At 39.1% G+C, this 12,552-nt stretch overlaps 1 protein-coding gene across 1 annotated transcript; it reads left to right on the forward strand.

Moving 5' to 3' along the window:
* Window positions 1-620: 620 nt before the first annotated feature.
* Window positions 621-11,006, forward strand: SLC35A5 (solute carrier family 35 member A5). The gene is made up of 6 exons (XM_005420538.3): window positions 621-935; window positions 1,676-1,774; window positions 2,952-3,088; window positions 6,389-6,456; window positions 7,643-8,435; window positions 9,838-11,006. Exons 1-6 carry the CDS (start codon window positions 806-808, stop codon window positions 9,904-9,906), a joined length of 1,296 nt encoding a protein of 431 aa, XP_005420595.1. The 5' UTR covers window positions 621-805; the 3' UTR covers window positions 9,907-11,006.
* Window positions 11,007-12,552: the final 1,546 nt, after the last annotated feature.

A 12,552-nucleotide genomic window follows, 5' to 3' on the forward strand; every position in this document is an offset into this window, starting at 1 on the left:
CGCCGCTGGGAACGAGCCGGCGCCAGGTCAGCCCTAAGGGGTTGGTCTCGCTCCGCTGCTGTAGCGCTTCTCCTTACTGGGATTAGGAGCAAGAGCCCTCAAAAGATATTAAAGAAAAATAAGTATATGAAATATTTAATCCTTTTAGCTAGCCCTATGCCGTAGTTGTGGACTTCTCAGGAACCAGCCTCCTTGTGCCACCTTCAGCGTCGCAGTGTATCGTTTATCCCCCTTCGATGGTCCTTGTAATGGGTCCTTCTCTCAGGGGTGACCTTATCGCTCTCAGCCTTGAAAGGACGGTGTAGCCAGCTGGGGTCAGCCTCTTCTCCCAGGCAACCAGCAACAGGACCACAGGACACAGCCTTAACCTGTGCCATGGGAGGTTTAGGTTGGACATCAGGAATAAGTTATTCACAGAAAGGATGATTATGTATTAGAATTGTAGGTGATGGAGTCACCATCCTGTTTTAAGGAAAGACTGGACGTGGCACTTGGTGCCATGGTCTAATTGATGGATCACCATCCTGGGAGGTGTTTTAAGGAAAGACTGGACGTGGCACTTGGTGCCATGGTCTAATTGACTTGGCAGTGTTCGGTCATAGGTTGAATTCAATTTTTTTTTTTAAATGTAAGAAAACGATAGTTGTAGAACCAGATCATGGCTTGTACTATTATGTAAGCATCTCTGAATAACACAAAGCAGTAAAATGCACTTATTTTGCCTCGTGTAACCAGTTTCTGGAAGTACTGTTTACAGTGGTTTTTTATCCTGCCATCCAAAGGGCACTGACGGTGAGGCAGCAGGATGAAGTTGGAGTGGTGTAGTCGACTTGCCCTTTGCTCCAAGACAACCAGCCAGACGTTTCTGCTTGGAGGAGTGTTCATTGCATTGGGTTCAAGTCGAATCCTCCTGATGAAGTATTCTGCCAATGAAGGTACAGTTGGGCAATACCCATGATGTACCTTGAAAAAGAAAGCGTTGATATTTAGGCTAAAACATACCCCAAAAACCTACTTCTCCACCTGCAGAGTTCTTTGCATAAACATCCTCTTATATTTATAGGGACGTGTTTCTACACTGGAAAATTTCTGTGTAGCCAGTAGACTACCATAAAGGTGTAACTTGGGTTGCAAGGTGTATGATATACCTTTAAAAGATGAGGCAGGTGATTTATTTATAGCTAACTCTTCAAAGATGACATTGTGTGTACGCACTCTTGACGGTACATGATTTGATTGAAATGTTTTCCTTGCAACAGGCTTAGAAGAGAAGTGGTATCCTACTGGATAAAGTGCTAAAACTGGCTGGTATTGCCAGTTCTAAAAGAAGATTATGTCATCCTGAAGCCGTTTTTTGTGGGGGTTAAAAAATACCATATTGGTCTTTGGGGAAAGCCTTCCCATTTTAATTTGTTTTTAAAACAGCCATGTTCTTAAGTTCTTCCAAAAAAGTTCTGCTGTAAACTGGGACCAAATGAGGAAAGATTTCAACTCAGAAAAGAGACTCTTCAGGAAGTTGTATGTCATAAACTTTGAAACATTTATAACTGAAGCTCTGACAAAGCCTTTTGTGACTAAAATTTTGATTGTAATGGTTATAATAGATTCTTGCTCAAGTTATGAATGCAGGAGACAGAAACTGATTGCGTACTCTCTGACTTGCTGGATCCCACAGATAACAAGTATGATTACCTTCCTACAACAGTGAACATGTGTTCTGAAGTAGTAAAACTGGTTCTATGTGTAGTGTTGGCACTCTGGAATAGGAAAAAAGGTAAGTACCAATGTTTTAAATAACTAAAATGTGTTGACTTTCTAAGATTTGCTGTCCTACAAACACTTTTTTTTTAACAATAGATGACACTCTCCACTTGCTCCAGGTTTTGCATTGCAAGTGATTTTTGCTTTTTCTTTCTTTCCTGTCCTGCTGTAAAAACGATGAGATATTAACTTAATAGCATTTCAAAATGGTACAGATCAAATATTTAAATTGGCTGAGGGTGTCAGGCACTGGAAGTTCATGTTAAATTGAACTGTTGATTTTGTCTACTTCTCCAGGAAGCAGTCATGGCTCTGGCAAGCTGATAAAATTTTCACCTTCCCCTTTTAGACTTATCTGAGACAGTAAATATATTCAATCAGTGTTTGCCATCATTGCCTACTGCTGACTGCATGTTTTCTGGTTTTCTTTATTTTTCTTTCTTTTTTTAAAAATCCACATGTCTGAGTTTTGCTGAACTCAATGTGTTGGTGCTTCAGGAGAGGATTAGATATCATTGGGGAGTTTTAAATCTATGATAACAAAGTACTTTTGGCAGCAGCTCTGGAGTAGTCTAAAGTTTATCACGGTCTTCCTCCTAAAGTTTGTGTCCTGAATACCTAAGTAAATGTCATTCTTTGTGCTTTGTCCTTTCTTTCTTCTTTTCTTCCTATATGTTCTCTTTATACCCAGATTGTGTGCTGTGGTCTGCAAATACTGAATTCTGGTTTATTTTGTACTTCTGACTTTACTGGCTGACCTTTGGGTGCTCTATGAAGGAATCTACTGTCTATGTCACTGCTCCTGTTGTAGATTTGATCAGTAATCAACAGGAAGTCACACCCAGTAAGGATGTCACTGTTGTGTAGGGACTCTGGGGTGCTTTTTGGCCCTCAAAGAATGGTTGACAATGGAATTTTTGCTCAGAGTGGACAAACACTGTTATGGATGTAACAGGTTCTGTGACATTTTCTTTACTGAAGCAGGGAAGTGAGCACCACACAGGGTTGCTGCTCCAGCTGTGCTCTGCCCCGGAACACAGATTCCTGTGTTGCCTGAGAACTGTGGAACCAAGGGTTTTCAGTCTAATGGTGTTCCTCAAAAGAGGACAGTGGTACCTATTCTGTTACAAGGGAGCAAGCTTTCAATAATAGGAATGAATATTTTTCTTACTGATTTCTTTTCCTTTCAGAAAAGGGTTGTATGGATCATCTCTCTGAATGTTTTTCCTGGAAGAATGTATGCAATTCCATGAAATGGTCAATTCCTGCCTTTCTTTACTTTTTGGATAACTTGATTGTCTTCTATGTACTGTCCTACCTCCAGCCAGTAAGTATACTTACACTGAATAACATGACTTCTCATGTCTTAGTGGGTAATACTGCTCTTAGGCTATCTACCGTGGTAACACTGGCAAGGCAAGATTGTAACTGAGCTGTCTGCTGTTTTAACACAGAAAGAACAATCTGTCGCCTTCCCATTCTCTTTCCCACTGGTCAATGTAGTACAGCTTTCAGCATGGACAACTCTTTATATTTTCTCCTTCCAATGTGATTCAGAAATAGGGTAAAGAGCTTAAGAAGTGGGAGGGGTTTTGGTACTTTTCTTCCTTTGCCTTCTTCAACTCTGTATTTCTCTTTCAATCAATTTGTTTCTCTTGCTATTTATTTGAGCTGCATGTTTCTGTGGGGCTTTTGCCACTCTGTGTATGTGACGTAAAGTGAATAAATGTAATCTCACAAAGGGAATGGGTATAACAGAAACTGAGGAGGGGATGAAGAAAACTGACTTAATTTTTGTGTTAGCTGTGTTTGGGTATAAAATTTAGTTGGTACTTTCTTATAGCTACCCTCATCCTTTTGGATGAACCTGCATATGCTCAGGAAATTGTACATGTTTTGTGCTTGCTTTTATTTTTGTATCATGATACTTTTTGGTTCAGAATCTATGTTTGCAGTAAGATGGAAACAGATGGTTTGTGCTTGCTATGAAGTACTGTGGCTGCCCCTGTTGAACATTAAAAAGAAATGGTTTTCTACCTTCTCTATCAGAATTCCTCTTTAAAATACTGTTCTCTTAGGTGTATATTTCTGCCAGGGACAGACCAGACCAGAGTCTAGACCAGGACTCAGCTGTAAAAACCTAGTAAAATCAAGAGTATATCTTAAAATAACATGCACAGCTGCTTGGTTCTGTCGTTTTTTGTATGTTTGTTTGGGGTTTTTTTGTGGGTTTTTTTTGGTTGTTGTTGTTGTTGTTGATGGGATTTTTTTTTGGTAGTGGTTGGGGTGATTTTTGATTGGTAGGGTAGGGGCTGAGTTTGGGTTTTTTGTTTTGTTTTTTGAGGGTTTTTGTTTTGTTTATTTGTGGGTCATTTTGGTTTGTTTTGGTTTTTAGTTTTAGGAAGGAAATTCAGTGATAATATTTGTAGAAGAAAAGCCTGATGCATAGGAGGTTACATAAATGCTATTTTTCTCTTAAGCAATTTAATTTGGTTCAGTTTAGGTAATCCTTGGGAAATGGACAGCTTTTGTTTTACATACACACACACCCAGGCATACCTTGTCTCTGTCCCCTCAGAACATGTGCTCTAAGATTCCTCTTTTTAGAGCTTTTAGCATCTTTTAATTAGAGAAGTTCTATGATGGTTAGCTGAAACTGTAACATTATTATGATAAAGAAATATTAAAAGAGATAACTAAATATCTCTAAGATAGAATATCTTGATAATGTACAAGACCATGAATGTGAAATGCAAAGATGCTTAAAAGGAAGATGGCCATACCTGACTGAACTTGGTCATGTGACTTTAAATACAATGTAGTTTTGGGCCTAAGTAGTACCTGGGTGAGCAGCTGCTGGAATTAGAGTTGCTTTGGTGAGATTCTTTTGCTTGAAACTTCAGCTATAACTGTGGATACTTTTTAGTGGCTAAATTTCCTAGAGACTTAGCTTTTGAGGCTTTACTTGTGACGTGCAGATTAGTGGCATGGGGAACTTTGATATTCATATTCCTTTTCATCTAAAACAGAGATCTCTTGAGGTTTCAGAGAACAAAGTGAGTCAAAATTAATTTTTTTAACTATCCTTTGAAATATTTTTTTTGTAATATTACCAGAGATATTGGATGGGGAGCATTGACTGCAAAGCAAAATGAGAGTGTGCATGAACTACGTCTACATTTTGCATAAAGGCTCTTTTTTTCCAGAGTGATTTCTGCCGAATTTCCTTGTTTATTCAATATTTTTCTCCTTCCACAGTGTTCACCTAACATGAATATTTACTGAGTTTTAATTTTGCAAAGTGGAAAATTAAGATGTGTTTTCTTAGGGAGGTGTCTCATTTTCAGTAAGTGTTCAGCTTACTTGAGAGCCTGTGTTGTGCCATTTCATCAGAATCATTGTTCAGCAGATGGTATGTTGGGATAAAGTGAAATGAAGATAATGAGAAAAGAGTCTGAGCTTTTCCTCTGGTAAAGGAAAAAGACACTCTATAGCAGAATTGGGAATGTGGAAGTGATGAGAAAATTCAAGAAAAAGTCTGTGTTTTGTACTCCTGAATCCATATATGCTTATGTGTAAAATTGTCTAAAAAGCTGAGGCTCAGTGGGACCAAAAACTTCAGCTGCCTGGATCTGTTGTACGTTTACTGACTATGCAGGGCAGTCTGGAATAACAGACAGTAAAACAAGAGGCCTGGAATATGCCACTCTGCAGGAAAGGGGAAAACTCATCAAAGGAGATGCACGGGAAAGATCAAGTTTGCAAAACACCCCCACTCTCATAAAGAGGATTTTTTATTCCTACTGGTGCTGGTGGATTCTGGTCTTTATTGGTAGCTGGAGTGCTTAAAAGAGCCTTTTCTTGGTCCAGTCTCCCAGTATAGAGTGTCTAATACAGAGACAAAACAGACAATCCTTGCCACAAGGAGTTTGCAGCTTGGGATCATGGCCATGGATTAGAGCACTGATGTTATTATATAGTTATTCTGAAATTAAACAGAAACTTTAGAGTTGTCTTCAGTTGTACTTCAAAATATATTATTTTCTTAAAATTACAGTTGCAGTGTTAAAAATTCAACCCAAGCACCTCTTTATCTTTGATTCAACTCTACAGCAAAAGCACTTGACATAGAAGAAGTTTGTTTTCTGCAAGTGGCTTGTCCAAGTCTGGAATTTCATGAACACTGCAAATGGCACTGCAGCCAGGAGCAGCCTCCTCTTGCTTTATTCTTTGCTTATTCTCATTTTGGAACAACTTCCTCCTTTGTGCCAACACAGCTGTTTTTGCAGCTCACTGGTCAGCTCAGCTGGGGAACTGATCTGACTGAAAACTAAACTGTTCTCTGCTAAGTAAGTTTTCTGTTGCACTGATTTCCTCACATCTTCATTTCAGTATAGCTTTCCCCACTGCAGTGAAGCTTGGGCTCTATTATTTCCCTGGGATTTTGAAATGGGACTTGACTATCATTTTACAGGTGTGTTATTGTACCACTTGGTTGAGGAAGAAAATTCAGTATCAGTGCTTTTCACTCTGTCACGTTGCAGGAAGGTGAACACTTGAAGTCTGTAGATTTTGGTGTCCACAGTGTGTCTGAAGTATAACTTTATTCCTCTCCTTCTCTTTCAAGGCAATGGCTGTACTCTTCTCAAATTTTGTCATTATAACAACAGCTCTTCTCTTCAGGATAGTGCTAAAGTAAGTAGTATTTGCTACAGTAAATGAAATTTAAATCTTCCCAGCCTGGATGCATTTAAGCTACATTTTTTTCTCTTTGTGTGACGGGAACAATAATTCTCTTTTCTTGCGGTGGTACGAACTAGGAGAGGTGGTTTTGTCTTCTACATCTGAAGGTGTAGGAAATAACATGTTATTAGGAGTCCCTTCATATGTCTATACATTTGGTCAACTCTAGTGGAAAACAGTTGAGATCATGATTATATAGCCTTCACTTATACATTAAATATCTTATTTAATGATTGCCAGTACTTACCAGTCTGTTGCAGTTCTTAATTCAGTGTAAATGGTCTAGTAAGAGGAAATGAGATACGTAAGAGTGAAAGATAGAGGTGTGTTTGGTTCATTACTCATGTGACAAAAGCCAGACTAAGTGTTCCACTTTGCTGAATTTGTGCTCTTTATAGTATTATTTAGATTTTAAAAAGACTGTCAGGGAAATGAGTATTAACTTTTCACTGTAAAACTTGCTTGTGTTGAATATGGCACAAGTAAGCTTTTCCTATATGTGTTAATATGCCAAAACAGTGCCTGATAGTCTGACTCAAAATGCTTTTTCTCATTTTAGTTTTGTCTCTTGTGATGTCACAGTTCACTTAAGCTTCCAAATTTTTGATTTTCACCAAGATAAACAGACTTTGAGTGGAAAAACAGTATAAATAATTCTAATAGTCTTATGAATTACATTTGTAGATTTATAAGAGTTACCATCATGTAATAGTAGAAAAGGACTCCAAGTCATAGGGGAAAAGAGCAGTATAATGAACGTTTTCCAAAGAAAGATGGTAATTATTTGGATGTCTGTGATGTTTTTTACTTTTTTCATCAGACCTTTGTTGCCATGGAGACAAGAGTTGCTTTTAAGTTGTTAGGCAATCAGTATCTAGAAATAACCTGATCTTGAAAGGCCTTCCTTATTTCTTCAGAATACTTTAATTTAAACTTGTTTGCCAGATTCGGCCCCCTTTACCATAGTAAATCATGTTGCATTTTTGCATTTTATTGTATGCTGAAGAGACTTTTCTTTACACCTGTCTGTCTCCTTATCTGTCGCATTATGTCTTTTATATGTTTTATAGATCTGGATGTTCTGTCGTTTAATTTATGCCACTGTGTTTCTAAATTTAGTGGCTTTTTTGTGTACCAGGCGAAGACTCTCTTGGGTACAGTGGGCGTCTCTGGTGATTTTATTCCTGTCCATCGTCGCCCTGACTCGAGGAACTGGAGGCCATCAGCACAGCTTAGCTGCACATGGATTTCATCACAGTATGTTTTTTAGGCCATCTAACCACTGCCTTCTCGCTACTGGACCTGAGGAAGCATGTGCGGAAAAGGGCAACTGCGCAGCACCAAGTTTCCTTCACAGCTTCCAGTGGAATGTGACCAGTACCATGGCAGGAGCATTGAAGCCTCTCCGCCTCAGCCTGGGCCATCTGCTTATTCTAGTGCAGTGTTTTGTGTCTGCCCTGGCTAACATCTACAATGAAAAGATGCTGAAAGATGTGGATCAGCTTGGGGAAAGCATCTTCACACAGAACAGCAAACTCTATGCCTTTGGAGTGCTGTTCAATGGGCTCATGCTGGCACTGCAGGCTAAGGACCGGAGGCAGATAGGGAACTGTGGCTTCTTTTATGGGCACAACATCTTCTCCGTGGCTCTTATATTTGTCACAGCTTTCCTGGGGCTGTCTGTAGCCTTCATCTTGAAGTTCCGAGACAACATGTTCCACGTTATGACTGCTCAGATCAACACTGTCATCATCACCACTGTGTCTTTTGTCATCTTTGACTTCAGGCCTTCTCTAGAGTTCTTTTTGGAAGCTCCTGTAGTGCTTCTCTCCATATTCATTTATAATGCCAGTAAAGCAAGAGGCTTGGAATACGCCACTCTGAGGGAAAGGGGAAAACTCAAAGGAGATGCATGGGAAAGATCAAGTGGGGTAAGGCTTTTCAGTACTTGTCTCCTTTGGTTTCTCTTTTGTTTCACCTCCCTTTATGCTATGATATGTTTGGAAGAATCAACTTGTGTGCAACAGGAGTCATCCCTCAACACCAAAGTTCTGCAGTATTTCTTAGTCTTGAGTATTGCTTTCCATTTGCCACTTTTTGAACTCATGAAGCCCAGGTAAGCATTGCTTTCCTGCTGCAACTGTAGACAGTCCTGTGAGCAACTTCAGCTTTGTACAAATCTTTTCTTGAAAGCTTTATAACCAAGAGACTTTACTTACCCAACTGAGAAACTGGAATTAATGTCTGGGAAGTAATTGTACCTAAGTAGAACTGGTAAGTCTGTCTAGCTTAGGCCACATGATGAGGAAGCTAACACATTTGATGTTAAAGTTCTTTGTGCCATAGAAGTCAAAGATAGCTGAAGACAAAAAGGTGATGTTTAAACTCAGAGTTTTAACATGGTTTGGGTTTTTTTTCTTGCTATATATTTCCTCCAGGCCTGATAGTGTTTTTGTTCTGATTTGAACAGTGATCTGGTTAGCTAGAAGGTGTCGGGGACAGCTTGCTCCTAGCGCTGTCGTTCAGCTGGGCTGAGCAGTCACCTGATAGGAAGGGCTCATGTTTGTGCCCGTCGGCCCGCGGATGCACGTTGTAACCAGCAGAGGGCGCTGTTCCCACTGCGTTCCAGCAAACATTAAACTTTCCAGAAATTCCACATGGTGCCTTTTTAGGTTGTTGTTTAATGACCAATAAATAACACAAATTCATATATTTTTGGTGTGCCAAGTGTCATCTATTTTAGCACTTACACCTAAGCAGCTGTTGTAGAAAAGAATAGCACTATGTGAGCATGCAAAGCCAGCTATATCTTGGACTGCATCAAGGGCAGTGTGACCAACAGGTCAAGGTAGGTGATTCTGCCCCTCTGCTCTTGTGAGACCCCACCTGTAGTACTGTGTCCAGCTCTGTGGACTTAGATTTGCTGGAGTGAGTCCAGAGAAAGGTGATCAGAGGGCCGGAGCACCTCTCCTATGAAGACAGGCTGACAGAATTGGGGATGTTCATCCTGGAGAAGAGAAGGCTCCAGGGACACCTTCTAGCATCCTTCCAGTACCTTCCAACACAAACCATTTTATGATTGTATGGAAGAAGGGGCTACAAGCTGTTTTAGGCAGTGAGTCACTAAAAAGTGTTAAAGATGCAGGGAATGTTTTTTATGAATATGTGTTTTCTAAACCTTATAACACACTTGTAAGAGATTTAAATTACAGGGATTACATGATTTTGCTTTAAGTGATACTTTTAAATAAACCTTAGTCTTTTTTTTTCAGTGGTATTAATAACAAGATGACTTTTGGTCACATTGCTCTCTTTTGCTTCTGGTTCCTACAGGATGGAGAGGAATTTGAGAGGTTGAACAAACCAAGCAGTGACATCGACACAGATGAAGATTCCCTCTAGCATGAAGCTGTCTTGGAGGAGTGCTATTGCTCACAGTGAGAGAGAGCTAATCTTTTATTAACATGGGGAAGAGTTGTTTTTCCCCACTGACAGACTATTTGGAACTGTTTTGGGGCTGGATGTCAAATGTGGATGAGGACAATATTCAAGCTGTATATATGGAAAGTTGTATTCATTTGTGCCTGTCTCCTGGTGTCTGGGGAAATGGAAATCTGGAATGCAGCTGGTGAATTTTACATGCAGCTTACGTGGCCTAACTTTGAAAGAGCTTGAATAAAACAAAAGTTTATTAAACAGTATGAATGCATCATCTTTTTTGTTTGTGTGTTTAGAAGGGCTTTGTGTAGAGGCTTAGTTTGCACTGAGCCCACTGCTGAAAACAAATATTATCCAGATACAGTAATGCCCTTCAACATCTGAAGCACTGAGGAAGAGAGTGCAAGTGGCAATATCCTCTGGTGTTGTTCTACCCTGGCAGACTGATAAGGTCTTGCATTCATTTTGTAGAGAGAGAAGTCATTCTGCAGAATGCCAGGCATAGTGATCTCAGAATTTCTGTTGAGGCATCTGCTGGGTTGTATTTTGACTGAGATGGAAAATAGGTTCCAAATTATTCAGAGAATTTTGAAATAGGCAAGGGAACAGGGATGCCGATAAGGGATTCCTGGTGTGTTCCAAAGCCTCTTCTCTCAGAGCAGTGGAAAAGATGTTGGTTTATAATCTCCTCCCTTCAAAAAATGTGTCTTTCATAGTTGAAAGATACTGTCAGAAGAATTCTTAAGATAAGCAGTGAATTCAGTGTCAGAGCCTCATACCAGAGTGTAAGTAAGCAGTAAGTGATGCATTTCTCTGGACTGAAGACAGTCTAGCCTTTGTTCCCCTCTGCCATCCTGTCGAGTGTCTGTGTATAAAGCTTATGTGTACTGTATTAATGGTTTATTGGTATATTAACATACCTCCTGTCATTTATCCATCAAGAGGGGCAGCCTGTTTTCATATGTGGCCCATGGTTTATAACTGTCAAGTTATAAATGAATCTAAAATTTCTATTTTTTCTGTCTTTTTTAGAGTATATATAAAGAATGACCATATAAAATTAATTTAATGTTGTTGGTGAGAAGGTTTTTGCATCTAATTTCATTTTGCTTGTATAGCAGGCCATTTCAACATAAGGAATCCTAGTTGTTTGCATCAGAATCAGTTTGTACAGAATGAATAGAAGGTATATTTGAGTGTAAATTCCAGAAACTCCGTTGCTCTCATTGGTTTATGATGTTGTATGTTGAGAAATGAAACTTTAAAAAATCCTCAAATTGTTAAAGGCTTGGTGGCAATGAGACTTTTTTTCATTTCATTCAGCTTTGCAATATATATCTGAGTTTGTTGCCTTTTTCAATCACAGCTACCAACTTTGGCAGGTACTTTCAAAAAGAGTGAAAGTACTGTTAGCTTTAGATTGCTTTGCATTTATGTGAGCAGTAACATTCTACATGAAGTTCCAAAGACCTTTGCCTTGCATCAAGTGAGAACATAGAAATCAGCCAAGATCTTACTTCTAAAGACAGTATCAAACCAAAGATGAATCTCTTAAAAACCATATTTGACCTTTGTGCCTGAACTATCTGCATCAAGAGACAGGAAATTTGGAAATGACTGATCTTCAGCTATTATAAAGTGCATTTAGTTCTTGCTTTCAACTCTTGTCCTGCTTAATGATTTTCTTTTCTGTAAATTTCTCCAGTGCTATCATGCTTGACTTATCTGCCAAAGTCTATGTTGCGCAAAGGTATTGGTTTTATAACTGTTGATCCAAGTTTTTACTCATGCTGCAGATTTGGTTCTGTCTAACATGTACAAATCTTTCTGTTATCTTCAGGTTGGAGTTCTCAGAGAAATTATGTTGGAGGCCAGGCAGGTTTCTTATTATGATGAAGGAGAACTGTATATCCCCTTTGCAGCAACAGGAATGTTAACTGATGTCTAAAAATGGGTAAGAATTTGTATCCACTTACCAGTAACATAGGGTAAATAGTAACCCAAAGCATAACATACAAATGTTTGCAGCTGTGCTATTCATGGCAAAGGTAAAATTTAGTATATAGGTGAGATTTGTTAGACAAAGTGACTGATCAATAGTCAGCTGGAGAGCAGCCCTGCAGAGCAAGGGGGAGCAATTCTATGAAGGTACATGTTTCAGATAGATCCTGTGAAATCTCTCTTGATTAAGTACTTCCACTATATGGAAACTACTCCATGTTGGAAAGCTTAACTTATATTCGCTCAAAATTACAGTAGAGAAATTTATGAGGATGTTTTTGGAGAGCAGCATTAGTTTGGCACGTAGTCTTTAATGAATACTTTGGGCAGAGTGCTTATGCTAAGCTTTGATTTAGAGCCCAGATTCACAAATGTTTGAACTTAATTGCTGCTAAGGGTGTTATGTTCCTCCCTCTGGGTTTGAGGAAATAGTTCACAAAACATCCCAGGAAGAGAGGTGTGTTTGTGTTCCTCTTGCTTGTAATAAGTCAATTAAAGAAGTATTTATTTTGATTAATTTCATCTATTTTGTGACTGTAGCAGTTTCAAAGACAGACTGTGGATGAAAACAGCCCTCTTGGAGCTGAATCAAATGCCATAAATATGTGT

This window comes from Geospiza fortis, unplaced genomic scaffold, assembly GCF_000277835.1.
Source record: "Geospiza fortis unplaced genomic scaffold, GeoFor_1.0 scaffold1, whole genome shotgun sequence".
Taxonomy (NCBI): domain Eukaryota; kingdom Metazoa; phylum Chordata; class Aves; order Passeriformes; family Thraupidae; genus Geospiza; species Geospiza fortis.